Here is an 18,701-nt window from a genome sequence, read left to right on the forward strand (position 1 = left end):
GGACAAGTAAAGTAACAGTTTAACTCAAATGTGTGGAAACTTTTTTTTTTTTCTTTTTTTTTTTTTTACTGGTGTATACTAAAGCCATCAGAACTCAGCAGTATGATTTCACAAAACAGGAAGGTTTAACATGCTTATAAAAACACTAAATAAAGAAAAAATCTAAATCAAGGCATAACCCAAAAATAAATAGTCTGACAATCATTTATTCACCCTCATGTTGACTCAAATCCATTTGACTTTTTCTTCTGTCTAACATTAAAGGAGATGTTTAGTAGAATGTCCAAGCTGCTATTTTCCATACAAAATAAGTGGATGGTGACCAAGAATTAAGAAAGAAAGTCAGGTCAGATTTTGGGGTGAACAATCTCTTACACAGTCTCTTAAAATATGCACTCAACTTCTAATACTGTCTATGTGTTTTTCTGTAGAAAGTTTCACAATACAAAATACAATAAACATAGTGTAGTGTCTGGACAGAATATTTGTACCAAATTTGTCTGAAAAGTCTTCAATGTAACAATGCAACAGTACAGACTGCTAAAGTTGGCTGAACACTAACCAGCGTGAAGTGCAAGGGAAACTTTTCAACGGAAGCAGAAAGAGTAATCATCATAAACGTGACAAAGTAACAACAGTCCAGTGACGTAGATCTCAGCCCCCTTTCTGTGTAACAAATTAAAGGCTGACTAAAAGTTTCAGCACTGCTCTTATTACACTCTTACACTACCCTGATTGAACCACTGCTCTCACCTGAACCACAAACACAGAGGGTCAACTGATGGAAAGACAGCCAAGTCACTTAGAGAGGGATGAACTTTGAAAATGACCACAGATTTAAAGGAAAACTAAAATAACTTAAAGAAAAAAGGGTAAACTGCAATACTTTGTCTCACCAAGGACCTCAGGACAAGCAAGCAAAAGAAATCTCACTGGGAAACACTAGTGGACTATTGTGAGATTCTGTGAAGGACAGCTATAGCGCACACAGACTGGAGATAAGAATGACAATATAAGTGCATCTTTACCACTCATCCGTTGCAATGGCAAGCTCTGTTTATCTCTGCCTGCTGAGGGCAGTTTTCCTGGTGTGTTTTGTAAACCCTTTAATCCAAGCACTAGATGCAAACGTGCTCCAGAATCCTCATCATGAACTGGAAGAGAATCTCACTGGACTCCCAATTGTCACATTTAAATGGCATCACGTTCAGACCCCATACCTGGTGATAATTTGGGTATTTGTGGCTGGATTGGCGAAACTATCAGGTATGAAGCTTGAACTACGAAGTAAAAATTGATTGGCAGTTAACAAGTAAGGAATTAAGTGTGTTGTTTAAAATATCCAAAGGCTTGTGTACAATATAATACAGTGTAAGACATCAGTGGTATTCCTCATGAATGAATTAAAAAGTTTGAACTGAAGTTGATGTCATTTTTGAATGAAAGGTTGAATTACAGTTCAGTTGAGTTCAGAGAAGGAAGAAAATCTCTTTATTATTACCTTGTACAAGGAAGTTTAATAACAATGCTGTGTAACAACTGCAAATTGAGTACAATAGCTGTGGAAGCTCAAAGAATCACATAAAATAATGTTAAACATATTTCATGTAAAGGGATGATGTTGCACAAGGCCATTGATTAACATGGTTAGTATTGGTATTTTATCCTGCTTCTTTTATCAGTATGGAGAGATCAGATCTGTTCTTTCCTCATGTGCTGTTAATGTTTGGGATGATTTAAAAAATAATAAAATAAAATATTGGTTTCACCAGTTTGATGTTAAGTATGAATGCTTCTGTAAGAAAGAGGATGAAAACTAGTAAAATAATATGTGCTTCTGTTATTACAAAAAGTTTTTAACAAAGTAAAAAAGTAAACATTTAAACTAATTAAACTAATTAACAGCTTTTAACAGCTTTCAAGTATTTGATGCAGTATGATAATCATAAAAGAATCCTGTTAGTTTTACATTTAATTACTGATGCATTTAAAAATTAAAAATAAGAATCAGAAAATCTATTGCACTATAATTTTAGTGCACATCATCAGGCGAATGCATGAATGTAAATGTAAATGTACAACTGGTATGTCTTTTAAAATGCATGATCATTTTGCATAATTTTTGGGCATTGCTCATGACAGTTACATTTTGTGAAAATAAGATTTAAAGTTTACAAAACATACTTATGGACATCACAAGAATGCTTGGATAATCTGAGAAGGTGCCCCAAATGACTTCAAATACCAAGTTTAGGGAGCGCCAATGCTAAAACACTCATTATTACATCTTCAATATGCATCATATTAACCTCATCCACAACTTGAACATAATTAGCTACAAAAGTTGTCATCCGTTTTCTCTCTGTCTCTCCCTCTCTATCCAGTGATTGAACTAAACCATCATGTCACCGGTGTGATCCCAGAGAGTGGTCTGCTCATCATCCTGGGCTTTATTTTGGGAGGAATCGTCTGGGGAGCAGACAAGGCGCAGACATTCAAATTGCTTCCTCCCACTTTCTTCTACTACTTGTTGCCCCAGATCATCTTGGATGCAAGTTACTTTATGCCCAACAAGCTATTTTTCAGCAACCTGGGTGCCATTCTCATTTACGCCATCTTCGGAACGTGCTGGAACGCAGCTACAGTGGGCCTCTCGCTCTGGGGCTGCTATGAGGCTGGAGCCATGGGTAAATTTATTTATAATACAAACCTTTATTTATAAGAATGTAGAGGATACCGAATTAATTTGATAGTTTCTAAAATCATCAGGTAACTTGGACATCGGTCTCCTGCAGTTTCTATTGTTTGGCAGTTTAATCGCCGCGGTGGATCCGGTGGCCGTGATTGCAGTGTTTGAAGAAGTGCATGTGAATGAGGTGCTCTTTATCCTGGTGTTTGGAGAGTCATTGCTCAATGATGGCGTCACAGTGGTGAGTCTCAATTTCCTAAATACTCTAAATGCCATTATGCTCAATTAGTATATCTATCCGCTTATGTAATCAACTTTTTTCCTCTTTTGTAGGTGCTTTACAATGTATTTGATGCTTTTGTTGCTCTTGGAGGCCCAAAGATTGACGCTGCAGAGATTATTAAGGGCATATGTATGAATATTCAACTCTACTCCTCATACATAATGATGAACATAACAATATTCTCTTTTTTTTTTTTTCACTTTAAACCTACCAGATTAATATATTTCGCTTTCCACCTCTTACAGTTTCATTTGTTGTGGTGGCATTTGGAGGCTCGTTTCTTGGCATTTTGTTTGCCATACTACTGTCCCTGCTGACCAGGTGCACCAAACACATTCAGATCATTGAAGCCGGCTTTGTCTTTGTGGTGGGCTACCTGGCTTACCTGACAGCAGAAATGCTCTCCCTCTCTGCAATACTTTCGTAAGAGTCTCTTGAACAATGCAACATCTATAGAGAATATGTAGAGTATTACAACACCAATACTGCAGGAATTTAGGCTCAATGCACAATGTTTCTAAGCAATTCATTCAGCTCATGGAGAAGAATGCCTTTATGTGTCACAGAATCACCTTCTGCGGTATATGCTGTCAGAAATATGTGAATGCCAACATGGATGAGAAATCAGTCACAACGGTTCGTCATGCCATGAAGGTGCTTGCGAATGGCTCTGAAACCATGATCTTCGTATTCTTGGGTGTTACAGCCATTGATACCGAGATCTGGGTTTGGAACACAGGTTTCATCCTCCTCACCCTCCTCTTCGTCTTTATATACAGGATCATAGGTGAGTGCAGTTGTGTCCTATAAAAACTTTTTTTAATACAATTAAACTGATAATTCACTCTAGTAAACACCATTTTTGTCCACAACATTCGATTATATACTTTTTGAAATGACAAAAATCTGTTTATTTTTCAAGTCTAAATATATTGTAATTTCAAGTCACAATAAAAAACACACAAATAAAAAATTAAAGGAATAGTTCATCCAAAAAATGAAAATTACCCCATGATTTACTCATCCCCAAGGCATCCTAGGTGTATGTGACTCTTCTTTCGGACGAATCCAATCTGTGTTATATTAAAAAATGTCCTGGCCCTTCCAAGTTTTATAATGGCAGTAAATAGGTGTTATATTTCAGTAGTCCAAAAGAAGTCAAATAAAGCACATCCATCCATCAAAAAAAGTGTCCCACATGGCTCCAGGGGGTGAATAAAGACCTCCAGAAGCAAATCGATGAGTTTTTGCAAGAAAAATATTCACATTTAAAACTTTATAAACAGCAATCTCTAGCTTCTGCTAACTGTCATGTGCGCGTTCTATTGTAGAACGTCGTTCCGGATGGATGATGTAGGACATCGGTGTAGTGTAAGCTCCGGTGAGAAGAGATGAATGCGGAAGTGTGGAGGAGAGAGCAAAACAAAACACCAATCACAAATTAAAAGTATACAAAACAAGGATTTCGATATAAGCCAAGAGGAGACTGGTTTTCCTTTGTTAAGCCAAGGAAACTTTGCTTCCTTTGCTCCTGTAAACAAAACGCAGTTCTCGTGAGACTAGCATATTCTCACCAGACCTTACGGTATGTCCACGTCCTACGTTATCTGCCAGAACGATGTTCTATTGTGAACGTGTGTACGATAGTTAGCAAAGTGTTAGCATGAGCATATGCTCTTAGTGCTTTATAGATTGGAGAGAGCAAACATCCACAATTTTTTTTTTCTGAAATTTCAGACTCATCACCTATGTAAGTTTAATTTAACATCTAGTACAGTAGGTGGTGATAACGCTCTTAAGGAGTTATTCGCCATTAAACATGAAGAAGAAGAAGAAGAAGAAGAAGAAGACAGCGGAATCTAGAGATTGTTGTTTATAAAGCTTTAAATATGAATATTTTTCTTACAAAAATGCATTGATTTGCTTCTGGAGGCCTTTATTCACCCCCCGGAGCCATGTGGGACACTTTTTTTGATGGATGGATGTGCTTTATTTGACTTCTTTTGGACTGCTGATAACACCCATTCACTGCCATTATAAAGCTTGGAAGAGCCAGGATATTCTTTTTATATAACTTCGATTGGATTCGTCTGAAAAAAGAAAGTCATATACACCTAGGATGCCTAGGGTGAGTAAATCATGGGGTCATTTTCATTTTTGAGTGAACTATATCTTTAAATTACACAAATAAAACAGATCCGAACTAGATCATCATCAGTCACTACCTCATTTGTAATGCAAACAAAGTTGCACAGTGATAACAGACATTCAAACATGCCATATACAGTAATAGCAAACTCCCATAGTACACTTCACTATAAAGACTTACCTAAGCCTGTTTTGCACACCTTTTCTGAATGGTAAAGTATTGCAGCAAACCTTTTTAATTTGTAATTACACAGCTCAATCAACCAAATCATAAAGTCATGATAAAATATTAATTATCAATTATCAATAAATTAACTTTATCAAAATATTCATGATAATTTGAGTTTTCAGAGCAGCCGAAATCAAATCGTGCTTGACAGGATTAATCAGGATTAACTGATCCACCCATCACAAAATAATAATAATAATAATAATGAAAAAAAAAAAAAAAAATACAGAAAGAGCAGTGTTTAGTTGTTGTTTTTTTTAATAGAAAAAAAATCATATTGTTCACAAATATTATTTTAAATAATTATGTTTGAGATGTAACAAAGAATGATAAAACAATTAATATCTCCCAGACATTTCAAAGATTTCTCTTTTAAATAATGACTTTCAAATGTCTCTTGGATGTGTTTTTATGATATGTTTAGAAATGTTTATTTTATATTTGCAGGCGTTTTCTTGCTCACCTGGATGTTGAACAAGTTCAGATTGGTTCCCATCGAGGTCATTGACCAGGTTGTAATGAGCTACGGTGGCCTGCGGGGGGCAGTGGCGTATGGACTAGCAGCTATGTTAGACGAAGACAAGATCCCTGAGAAGAATCTGATCATTAGTACAACACTCATTGTGGTGTATTTCACTGTCATTCTTCAGGTTAAAACCCTATCCATCACTCTTATCATAATTATGAGGCTATAAATGCTTGGATTATTTAGTACGTCCTATCTAACCTGTAGTGATAATGTCTATGTGGTTTCTTTTTAGGGAATCACAATGAAGCCGTTGGTTCAATGGCTCAAGGTCAAAAGAGCTTCTCACTCGGACTTGAAACTTATTGAGAAACTAAACAATAGGGTAACTGTTTGACACTATATGATTTTCACACTCACATAATGTATAGAAGTATTGCAGACTATGTGTGAGTGTGTGTATTTGTTTAAATAGAATTTATATATAAAAAAATTATGTACATGCATTTTAAAAATATATAGGTTTATTTTATTTAACTGATCCATTTATGTGTTCATTTGGATGGCTATATATATATATATATATATATATATATATATTGGTGTCTTTATAGGCATTTGACCACATGCTAGCAGCAGTGGAGGACATTTGTGGACGGATAGGAGATAACTGGTGGACCAGAGGGTATGTTTTCCTCAGTTCTGTGGATATACTTAAATATTTATTTAAAAATATATATATATTAACACACATCTCTTCTTTTATCTCTCTCCCAGTTGGAACAGGTTTGAGGAAAATTATATCAGCTGGTTTTTGATGAAACCTAAGGCCAGAAAGAACAGAGACTACCTATTTACTGTCTTCCACAAACTCAATCTGGAGGATGCTGTTAACTACGTCAGTGAGGTAAGAAAATAGATTGGTGTTATATTGCACAATATTGTACATTTTTTGGTTATCTCAAAGTGCATGTGTTTCCTGTAACAAAAAAAGTTTTCAATAGTTTTATATACAGTCATAGTGGATATAGTGATTGTAATGCAATGCTTGTGTACTGTCAACAAAAAAGCTCATGAGAAATGTATATAACCTCTCTCTTTCTTCATGTAGGGTGAACGCCAAGGATCTCTGGCCTTCATTCGTAGTGATGAAGCAGCCAATGTAGATTTCAAAAAACAATTTGGTTCAGAATTTACAGATGTGATGCCTGATATAATGGTTGATATGTCAAATTACGAGCTTGGAATTGAAAACTTTACAGTAACCTCCATTGTGTAAGTGAACAGACTGTTTAAATCACATTTAAACACAATTGCGTAATTACTGCATCGGTTGTAATAAATCGTAAAACAGTTATGAGTAATGAAGTCGAGGGATAATTACTGTCTTGACAGAGATTTACATATGAGACTCAGCGTCTTTGCCAGGGTTACAAAGTCAAAATTGCTAAAATTTGACAAAAAAATTCCTGGATATTGAGATGTGGCAATAACTAGAATTGTTTTGTCTCTTGTAAATTAGAAAAGACACTATTCCCTCTGTATCTCTGGACATCCATGGGCAAGACAGGAAGAATGCGGTGGATGACATCAGAGCACATCATCTTCTACAGCAGCACCTGTACAGGAGCAGAAAGCATGTATGAATCGCTCTTCTTAAACAGACATGCATACAGTTTGAATCTCATTTGGCCCATAATTTTCTCTCTTTCTGAGCAGCACCGTCACAAATACAGTCGCAGTCACTTCAGCATTAACCAGAGTGAGGACGAGGTGCAGGAGATTTTCCAGAGGACCATGAGGAACCGCCTCGAGTCCTTCAAATCAGCTAAGATGGGTGTCAACCCTGCCAAAAAGATCACAAAGCACCACAAGAAGGAACTAACACACAAGGTATTAGACCTTCATGATGCCTCTCTCACCTGGATTACTCAATTATAGTATTGCATCTCTCAATTTATATATATATTTTCAGATGCCTAACGGACACCCAGACGACACAGGCCACCTATATGGAGATAAAGGTGAGAATATGTTTTATTAGAATCGTTAATGATTAATTAATTTATTATTATTAATCATTTACTGCAAATAATTACAAAGAAATAATACGTAATACATACATAAATAAAGCTGTATATAAAAATATATAAATGACGGATAGATGATAGATACGTTGATAAAAAATTATATACTTAAAAAAAATGCATATTTCAAAATATTTAAATTATATATATATATATATATATATATATATGTACATTGTATATATATATTTTATTTTAAAGACTTTGCGCTCCTCCACCTTCAGTTTGAGGATGCCCCACAGATGCACAATAGGGTTTAGGTCTGGAGACATGCTTGGCCAGTCCATCACCTTTACCCTCAGCTTCTTTAGCAAGGCAGTGGTCATCTTGGAGGTGTATTTGGGGTCGTTATCATGTTGGAATACTGCCCTGCGGCCCAGTCTCCGAAGGGAGGGGGTCATGCTCTGCTTCAGTATGTCACAGTACATGTTCCCTCAATTAACTGTAGCTCCCCAGTGCCGGCAGCACTCATGCAGCCCCAGACCATGACACTCCCACCACCATGCTTGACTGTAGGCAAGACACACTTGTCTTTGTACTCCTCACCTGGTTGCTGCCACACACGCTTGACACCATCTGAACCAAATAAGTTTATCTTGGTCTCATCAGACCATAGGACATAGTTCCAGTAATCCATGTCCTTAGTCTGCTTGTCTTCAGCAAACTGTTTGCGGGCTTTCTTGTGCATCATCTTTAGAAGAGGCTTCCTTCTGGGACAACAGCCATGCAGACCAATTTGATGCAGTGTGCGGCGTATGGTCTGAGCACTGACAGGCTGACCCCCTATCCCTTCAACCTCTGCAGCAATGCTGGCAGCACTCATACGTCTATTTCCCAAACACAACCTCTGGATATGACACTGAGCATATGCGCTCAACTTCTTTGGTCGACTATGGCGAGGCCTGTTCTGAGTGGAACCTGTCCTGTTAAACCACTGTATGGTCTTGGCCACCGTGCTGCAGCTCAGTTTCAGGGTCTTGGCATTCTTCTTATAGCCTACGCCATCTTTATGTAGAGCAACAATTCTTTTTTTCAGATCCTCAGAGAGTTCTTTGCCATGAGGTGCCATGTTGAACTTCCAGTGACCAGTGTGAGAGAGTGAGAGCGATAACACCAAATTTAACACACCTGCTCCCCATTCACACCTGATACCTTATAACAGTGTTTCCCAACCTTTTTCCTGCCGCGGCACAGTTTTGATATGTAAAATAATCCCACGGCACACCAGTAAGCACCCCCCTTCCATTGGCTTTATATGTGATCAGACACTTGCACTTAATTTCTTAAAATCATACTCAAATGGAGTTAACAAGGTTTTTGACGACCGAATGACAGAGATCTGTGTTTTGTCCATCATTAGAACGGCCGCATCTGAGGTAGTAAATAAATAGCATCACGTTTTCATTAGTTTGCAGGTTTAAAGTTTATTGTAGCTATATGGGCACTCAGTTTCTCTTGTTGTTTAATACATTTGACCAAAATCTCACGATATAAAGGCGAACCGCTATGCACAGGATATTTAAAAGCATTACAAAAGTGTATTGGCTACAACTAGACAGCAAATGCTAAGACAGACTGCTCTTTAAACATACAAAAACATTAGCCTTTATAGACAGCGTTTCTTGAGTAAAGGAAACGCTGCTCTTATTCAAACATCAGTTATTTACCCTTGCATTGTGAAGAAGTAGACGTCTGTCTTCAAACTGCGTGGCGCTTCATTCTGAATGGAGGCGGGGTGAAGTTATGAGGTTTGACTGACAATTTGAAGATCCAATGGCGTTACGAGGTTTAGTCACAAGCTCTTTTGAATGCTTTTCATTGGTTAAATATTTGTAAACCCCACAAACAGACATAACGATGACCAATAGCACTGATTTAAAATAATAATAACGAAATATAATAGAGATATGGAAGTTTTAGATAATTTTCCACGGCACACCCGACAACCTGTCCCAGTGGTTGGGAAACACTGCCTTATAACACTAACGAGTCACATGACACCGGGGAGAGAAAATGGCTAATTAGGCCCAATTTGGACATTTTCACTTAGGGGTATGCTCACTTTTGTGGCCAGCGGTTTAGACATTAATGGCTGTGTGTTGAGTTATTTTGAGGGGACAGCAAATTTACACTGATATACAAGCTGTACACTCACTACTTTACACTGTAGCAAAGTGTCATTTCTTCAGCTTTGTCACATGAAAATATATAATAAAATATTTACAAAAATTTGAGGGGTGTACTCACTTCTGTATATATATATATATTTATATTAGTTACGGAACTCCAAGGAAGATGATGAAGACGAAGATAATCCAAAATAAAGTCTTTAATTTTAATCCACACGAATACAGGAAGGAAATAACTCAGGGTAGTTGTAAAACATGTAACACCAAACAATAACCGACAATCAACTGAACGGTAAGAAGACTTTAAGTAAGGCAGCTAATGAGGGGAAAACAGGTGAAGAGAGTTAACTAATAATGGCTAACGAGCAAATAAACTAACGAGCTAAACCAAACAGGAACAAAACCATATAAGGAAAAACAGGAACAGGCAGATGTAACAGAAAAGGACAAAACTAAAGTTCATAATCCTAACAGTACTCCTCCTCCCCGGAAGGCGTGACCTCGCGCTGTAGCAGAACGATCCAAGGAGGGCAGGAGGGGGTGTGGGAGGAGGACAGAGGGGCAGCAGAGGGCTGGTAGAGGGACAGGCAGGAAGGTAGGCTGAAGACCAAGGTGGTGATGACGGAGGGAGGAGCCATTTTGGAGATGGAAGGTACCAGGACGGAGCAGACGGTTGGAGGAGCCAGGAAGACGAGAGGAAGGAGCTGGAGTAGGAGGAGCCAGACAGGTCCCAGACTGCAGCCTTGATGGCGGCCCCCGTTGGAGCCGATGGAGGGAGGAGCCATGGTGGAGGAAGGGCTGATGGCTCCAAGGAGCAGACCGACGGCGGTGGAGCAGGTGGAGGTGGAGCCCGAGGAGGCGACAGAGAGCCGAAGAGCCAGGGTGAAACCGAGGATCCGGAGGGCCAAGGCGGAGCAGGTGGCTTCGGCGACCGAAGCGTAGGTGGAGATCCGGAAGGCCGTGGTGGAGCCGGAGCGACAGAGGACTGAGGTGGAGCTGGAGGGGAGGAGGAGCCCAACAGAGCCGGAGGGATGAGGCTCAGCCGGAGGAGTGCAGTCCCGAGGTGGAGGTAGGGGGATGACTGACCAAGGCAGAGCCGGAGGGACGAGGGAGCCCGGTGGAGCTGGTGGACTGACGGGCTCTGGTGGAGACGAGGGAGATGGAAGCCATGGTGGAGCTTCTGGGTTGCAGGGCTGAGGCAGAGTCTGGGCTTCGGAGGCTAGAGGCGGAGTTTAGGGATCCTCCAGACTCAACGCCAATGGAGCTGGAGATGGGCAGACCTGCGGCGAGCCCACACCACAGATGGTGGACTGATGGTGAGCAGAGGGGCTGACAGGATCCAGCATAATGTGTGTTGATGAATGGAAAAGATCAATGAGAGGAGGCGGGAGAGGGAGGCTGGGTGGGATTTTTGCCAGAATGATATCACAGATGATGGGCATATTTGTAACTCCGCATTCCAGTCTATTAAATCCCCCAAGTCCAGTTCTTGCTCACCCTCAGCAGTGGCGCATTGGACGGGGCTTTCTTTAGCCCCCGCGATCTCCACAGCTGTATCCACCGTCGCTTGAGCTGTCAGACACATGCTGCGGGGTGATCGTCAGCTCTGTTGCTCCTGATGGCAATGGCTCAACGACCGCGGCAGGCTCTGGCTCTCTGTCTGTGGTGGGCTCAGGCAGCTCCGCATCGCAGGGTGGTGGTTGACTGGACTCTGGGTTGTCGGCACTCACATGTGATGACCTCGGGCTGGGTTTCGCTTCATCCACGGTGAATGCTGATCCAGCGATCCACAGTGCGAAGTTGATGTAGTTCCTCAGCGACCAGCACAGATCAGCTCTGGGCATGACGAAGCGGATCTCGTCTTCCAGCCCGCACCAGAATCCCTCCATTAAGGTGAAGTCATCACACGTGGTGAGATGGCAGTAGTCCAAAAACTCCAGCACATACTCCTCCAGGTCACGTCCGTCTTGAAAAATAAAAATAGTAGCCCCTGAAGGGCTATGAGCACTGCCCTTCGTTAATTGAGGCCAATTCTAGCTTCATATTTTGGTCAGTTATTTTGTTACGGAACTCCAAAGAAGATGATGAAGATGAAGATAATCCAAAATAAAGTCTTTAATTTTAATCCACACGAATACAGGAAGGAAATAACTCAGGGTAGTTGCAAAACATGTAACACCAAACAATAACCGACAATCAACTCAAATTAAAGAAGACTTTAAAGGGTTAGTTCACCCAAAAATGAAAATTAGGCTGTGTTTTACTTACCTTCGAAGCATCCTAGGTGTATGTGACTTTCTTCTTTCAGATGAATCCAATCAGAGTTACAGTGAGGAAAATAAGTATTTGAACACCCTGCTATTTTGCAAGTTCTCTCACTTAGAAATCATGGAGGGGTCTGAAATTGTCATCGTAGGTGCATGTCCACTGTGAGAGACATAATCTAAAAAAAAATCCAGAAATCACAATGTATGATTTTTAACTATTTATTTGTATGATACAGCTGCAAATAAGTATTTGAACACCTGAGAAAATCAATGTTAATATTTGGTACAGTAGCCTTTGTTTGCAATTACAGAGGTCAAACGTTTTCCTGTAGTTTTCACCAGGTTTGCACACACTGCAGGAGGGCACTCCTCCACACAGATCTTCTCTAGATCAGTCAGGTTTCTGGCCTGTCGCTGAGAAACACGGAGTTTGAGCTCCCTCAAAGATTCTCTATTGGGTTTAGGTCTGGAGACTGGCTAGGCCACGCCAGAACCTTGATATGCTTCTTACAGAGCCACTCCTTGGTTATCCTGGCTGTGTGCTTGGTCATTGTCATGTTGGAAGACCCAGCCTCGACCCATCTTCAATGCTCTAACTGAGGGAAGGAGGTTGTTCCCCAAAATCTCGCAATACATGGCCCCGGTCATCCTCTCCTTAATACATTGCAGTCGCCCTGTCCCATGTGCAGAAAAACACCCCAAAGCATGATGCTACCACCCCATGCTTCACAGTAGGGATGGTGTTCTTGGGATGGTACTCATCCTTCTTCTTCCTCCAAACACGTTTAGTGGAATTATGACCAAAAGTTCTATTTTGGTCTCATCAGACCACATGACTTTCTCCCATGACTCCTCTGGATCATCCAAATGGTCATTGGCAAACTTAAGTCGGGCCTGGACATGTGCTGGTTTAAGCAGGGGAACCTTCCGTGCCATGCATGATTTCAAACCATGACGTCTTAGTGTATTACCAACAGTAACCTTGGAAGCGGTGGTCCCAGCTCTTTTCAGGTCATTGACCAGCTCCTCCCGTGTAGTTCTGGGCTGATTTCTCACCTTTCTTAGGATCATTGAGACCCCACGGTGAGATCTTGCATGGAGCCCCAGTCCGAGGAGATTGACAGTCATGTTTAGCTTCTTCCATTTTCTAATGATTGCTCCAACAGTGGACCTTTTTCACCAAGCTGCTTGGCAATTTCCCGTAGCCCTTTCCAGCCTTGTGGAGGTGTACAATTTTGTCTCTAGTGTCTTTGGACAGCTCTTTGGTCTTAGCCATGTTAGTAGTTGGATTCTTACTGATTGTATGGGGTGGACAGGTGTCTTTATGCAGCTAACGACCTCAAACAGGTGCATCTAATTTAGGATAATAAATGGAGTGGAGGTGGACATTTTAAAGGCAGACTAACAGGTCTTTGAGGGTCAGAATTCTAGCTGATAGACAGGTGTTCAAATACTTATTTGCAGCTGTATCATACAAATAAATAGTTAAAAAATCATACATTGTGATTTCTGCATTTTTTTTTTTAGATTATGTCTCTCACAGTGGACATGCACCTACGATGACAATTTCAGACCCCTCCATGATTTCTAAGTGGGAGAACTTGCAAAATAGCAGGGTGTTCAAATACTTATTTTCTTCACTGTATATTAAAAATTGTCTTGGCCCCTCCAAGCCTTTCAATGGGGATAAACGGCTGTTTGCTGGATCCAGTTTGGAAGATGTGAAATAAAGTGGGCGCATCCGGAAATAAAACGTACCTCACACGGCTCTGTTTTTGAAAGATAAATATCCATATTTCAAACGTAATAAACAGTTTTTCCTCACTTTATTATATGCCAGATGGAAAACTCGAGTCTGCGACTTGGACTCGAGTCTCACTTAAGTTGCATAAATAAAGACTTGGCACTTGACTTGGACTCGTGACTCGTGAGACTCGTAAAAAACGCAAGTCATTTGGTATAGGAGTTTATATGAATGTTTCTCTGAGGGAAACTGGCTGTCTTAAAAAAAGTTTAGATGGTATTTTCTTTTCATCTTGCCTCCGTATAATGCATATTAAAGTAGTGTTCATAACAGCGCTGCTCTTTACAGCGGAAACCAAGGAAACGATGTTTAATTGATGTTCAAGCGCCACATGCTGGCAGAGAGTGAATCTGCATTAATTCAGCCTGTCTGCTGTTTTGTTTCGTACAGATGTTTTATGTAGAATAGTTTCACAAAACTAAAGTCAGACCATTTTGTTTTTGCTTCAAATTTCGAAATTATACAATCCAATTTAGATTAAAAACTGCTCATGCTGGATGTATGCAACCTCTTTGTTTGGACTGTGTTGTGTTTAAAATACAGCGGTTGCCTCTAATTTTAAATTGAAAAAGAGCACAGACAAAGCCTTAGTTTGTTTATATGAGATTTATTTCATTTGTGTACTTCATTTGATTAATTGGGGTTTGTTTTAAAATTTAGTTTTGTTGTTTGACATATTTCAATTTTACAAAGAAATGTGCAGCATTTTATCTGACAATTAATAAATGGACACCTTTTCATTTCTAATTTGTCTTAAATTTTATTAAAGTTTTTTTGTTGTTGTTGAGAAAATCATATTGTGAAATTAGTATTTCAAAACGGATTTAGCCTCAATTACTAGCTGAAAGAACTGTTGCTAATTAATAGAACAAAGACTTGAGACGTGACTTGGACTCCGTTTTAAAGACTTGAGACTTGACTTAGACTTGACCTCAAAGACTTGACATGGACTTGGACCTCAGAGACTTGTGAACATGTCTGTTATATGCATACATTTACATATAATTAATAATATATATATATATATATATAGGTTTTGATTGCTTCTAATGTCCCCATTTGTAAGTCGCTTTGGATAAAAGCGTCTGCTAAATGACTAAATGTGAATATAAATGTATATGCATACATTTACATATAAATGTATGCATATACATTACATATAAATGTAATGTAATTTTATTTGGTTGCTTTATTGATTTTCAAGTACAGTCCGAATTCCGGAAATAAATATTGGGACATTTTTTTTTAAAAATTTGATTAAAACGAAAGAATTTCAAATCAAATGAGCCAAAATTTTATTCACAATAGAACATATATAACATAACAAATGTTTAAATTGAGAAATATTACAATTTTATGCACAAAATGAACTCATTTCAAATTTGATGCTCGCTACAGGTCTCAAAATAGTTGGGACAGGGGCATGTTTACCATGGTGTAGCATCTCCTCTTCTTTTCGTTTGAAGACGTCTGGGCATTGAGGTTATGAGTTTCGGTATTGGAATTTGGTCCCATTCTTGCCCAATATAGGTTTCCAGCTGCTGAAGAATTCGTGGTCGTCTTTGACGTATTTTTTGTTTAATAATGTGCCAAATGTTCTCTATAGGGGAAAGGACTGCAGGCAGGCCAATTCAGCACCTGGACTCTTCTACTATGAAGCCATGCTGTTGTAATAGCTGCAGTATGTGGTTTTGCATTGTCCTGCTGAAATACACAAGGCCTTCCCTGAAATAGACGTCATCTGGTGGGAAGCATATGTTGCTCTAAAACCTTTATATACCTTTCAGCATTCATAGTTCCTTCCAAAACATGCAAGCTGCCCATACCGTATGCACTTATGCACCCCCATACCATCAGAGATGCTGGCTTTTGAAATGAACGCTGATAACATACTGGAAGTATTCCACAATCTTTTTATGCACTCTTTCACAGATTGGAGAGCCTCTGCCCATCTTTACTTCTGAGAGACTCTACCTCTCTAAGACATCCCTTTTATAGCTAATCATGTTACAGACCTAATGTGAATTAACTTAATTAGTTGCTAGATGTTCTCCCAGCTGAATCTTTTCAAAATTTCTTGCTTTTTCAGCCCTTTGTTGCCCCTGTGCCAACTTTTTGGAGACCTGTAGCAGGCATCAAATTCGAAATGAGCTCATTTAGTGGTTAAAAGTGTAAAATATTTTCTCTGTGTTCTGTTGTGAATAAAATATTGGTTCATGTGATTTGAAAGTCTTTTAGTTTTCATTTTAATCAAATTTAAAAAATGTGCCAACATTTCCAGATTTCGGGTTGTATATGCTTTGGAATATAATGAAATTAAAAATTGCATAAGAAGTTGTACTTGAATTTTTTCCCCTCTTTTTATTAAACTTTTCTTCTATAATTGTCATTCTTTGAAAAAGCATGATTTTGTGTTTTTAGTTGACAGTGCTATGGGGAGTGAGACTGGTACTATCAGTGGTACTTTCATGAGAGACACATATACAGTGGGAGGTAAGAAAAGGGTCTGAACAGATGTTGATTTGTACATAAAGAGCATTAAATCTGTAGGCCTACAATATAGTTTGCATAAGTAACACATTTGCTTAAGAAGTTAATGGTTTGTGCATTTTCCTTGCATATCTCATTGAAGCTGGCATAGAGAATCCAGTATTCTTGCCAGATATGGACAGTCCCACTCACAGCAGCCTACCCTGGCTAATGGAGACTGAGGCTGTTGCACCTTCCCAGAGGGCTCAGCGGCGCCTGCCCTGGACACCCAACAGACTGCGGCGTCTTGCACCCATGAGGATCAGCACCTGCTCCACGGACTCCTTCCTGATGGCTGATCTGGAGGAACATGAGGAACAGCCCCAAACAGACCATGAAGAAATGTGAGTACACATCCACTGGTTTACACACATTTATCTGAAAAAAAAATACAGACATATTATTACTGACCATGTGTTTTTATGACTACAGACGACCAGTCTTTGACTAGATACTTCAGGACAATAATGCGGCATGTCTCAAAGCACATCCACAGGCATGGAAGTGCACCGTATACAGATTTCAGTCCATACCTCCAAAGAAACAAGGTGGAACTGGAAAATAGCTGCAGGAAATCCCACTAAAATTAAATAACATGGAGCAAAATCTCATGGATGTTCTCATGGAATCCATTTAGGGCAACTTATTCATGTACAATTGAGTATGGACATCAGTAGAAAAAGAAAAGTGAATGCTTTCAAAGTTTTCCAAGTGACGCACCTGCCTTTTCCAAATTTTATGATTTTTAAAATGTAAACACCTTGTGAAATGGTTGGTCAAAAAGAGCTTTCTACATGTGCTGACATATTTCCCATTGCAAAAGGAAAATTGGGCTTTAAAATAGCCAATAACCTTCAGTTTACATCACAGCCACGATGAACATTATTTGCTACTTAATATCTCTAGTCAGTTTTAACTACTGAACATTTGTTTTGGTCAACTTGTATGACTAAACTAGACTATATGGTCTCAAAGCTAACAGACACTAACTATAAGCATCTAATTTTGATCTTTAAAACTGTGTTGGGGGAAAGGTTGAGAATGTGTTTTGTGCAATATTGCTTATGTAATATTATGGAAGCTTGGTTCTCCCACAGAATGAAAAAATAAATGTAAAAAGTAATTGTGATTTTTATTTTTATTTTTCTCAGAATGGTGAAATGACTCAGAAATAGATTTTTTCTCCTCAGAATTCTGAGTTTACCTCTCACAATTCTGTCATTTTTTCCTCACATTTTTGAATTAACATCCTGCAAGTCTGACCTTTCTCAGAATTGAGAGTTTATATCTCACAGTTCTGAAAAAAGTCTGAAGTGAAGAGTCACAATTACCTTTTTTATCCCGTCGTGGAAACAGCTCCCATTTAATATAGCGAGAGAAAAGCCATGTAGTCTTTTGCAAGATCCAGCTTGTAGTTTCATTTTGTAATGGCACTTTACTACTGTGACGTCACCTCTACAAGGCAGATTCTTCCCTGCATCGCAATGTGCAACTAAATTAATAAGGAAGGTATTAAGTAAATTTTATATAAAATGATTTTTCACTCATAGAATTCATTTTAGACTGTATGTGAGTGAATTGAGGTGGTAACTGTTACAAACTATGTTTGTGTATGGAAAAGGTCCTATTTTAAATCAGTCAGTTGTATCTTGTCATTCAAATAATGTATTTATCGGGGCATTGTTATTTCCTTTATGAGATTAATAAAGTATTTATCGGTATTTATCTAATCTTACTATGTTAGCCATTTTCACTTCAATCTACATCTGTATACGATTATGGTGGCTATTTACATTTAAGAATATATTAATTTCAAAAAACACTTTAGCTACACCAGTGTTGCTTTTGTGTTATTTATATACCATTATATTATTTGATATTTTACAAATAGCTTTTATTTGTACATTTTTAGTTTTCAGTTGGGAGTAATTTCACTATGTATAATAAAATATGAAGTTCATTTGCAAAAACAGATGACTCCGTTTTTGACAATTTTCAAAAATTACGTTTTTTCATTGTGCATTCCAATTAATCTCAATCAAACTGCAGTTGGGTTATTTTGATTAGGTT

The 18,701-nt window shown here is 38.8% G+C and overlaps 1 protein-coding gene across 1 annotated transcript; it reads left to right on the forward strand.

Annotated features, from left to right (window-relative positions):
* Window positions 1–701: 701 nt before the first annotated feature.
* On the forward strand, window positions 702–18,601 carry slc9a3.1 (solute carrier family 9 member A3, tandem duplicate 1). Its single transcript, XM_058754374.1, has 17 exons — window positions 702–1,266; window positions 2,385–2,687; window positions 2,770–2,930; window positions 3,023–3,101; window positions 3,218–3,395; window positions 3,539–3,759; window positions 5,797–5,999; window positions 6,111–6,200; window positions 6,430–6,500; window positions 6,593–6,722; window positions 6,927–7,090; window positions 7,338–7,455; window positions 7,535–7,708; window positions 7,791–7,839; window positions 16,524–16,595; window positions 16,735–16,975; window positions 17,064–18,601. Exons 1-17 carry the CDS (start codon window positions 1,044–1,046, stop codon window positions 17,080–17,082), a joined length of 2,496 nt encoding a protein of 831 aa, XP_058610357.1. The 5' UTR covers window positions 702–1,043; the 3' UTR covers window positions 17,083–18,601.
* Window positions 18,602–18,701: the final 100 nt, after the last annotated feature.

Source organism: Onychostoma macrolepis, chromosome 19 (genome assembly GCF_012432095.1).
Source record: "Onychostoma macrolepis isolate SWU-2019 chromosome 19, ASM1243209v1, whole genome shotgun sequence".
Lineage (NCBI taxonomy): Eukaryota > Metazoa > Chordata > Actinopteri > Cypriniformes > Cyprinidae > Onychostoma > Onychostoma macrolepis.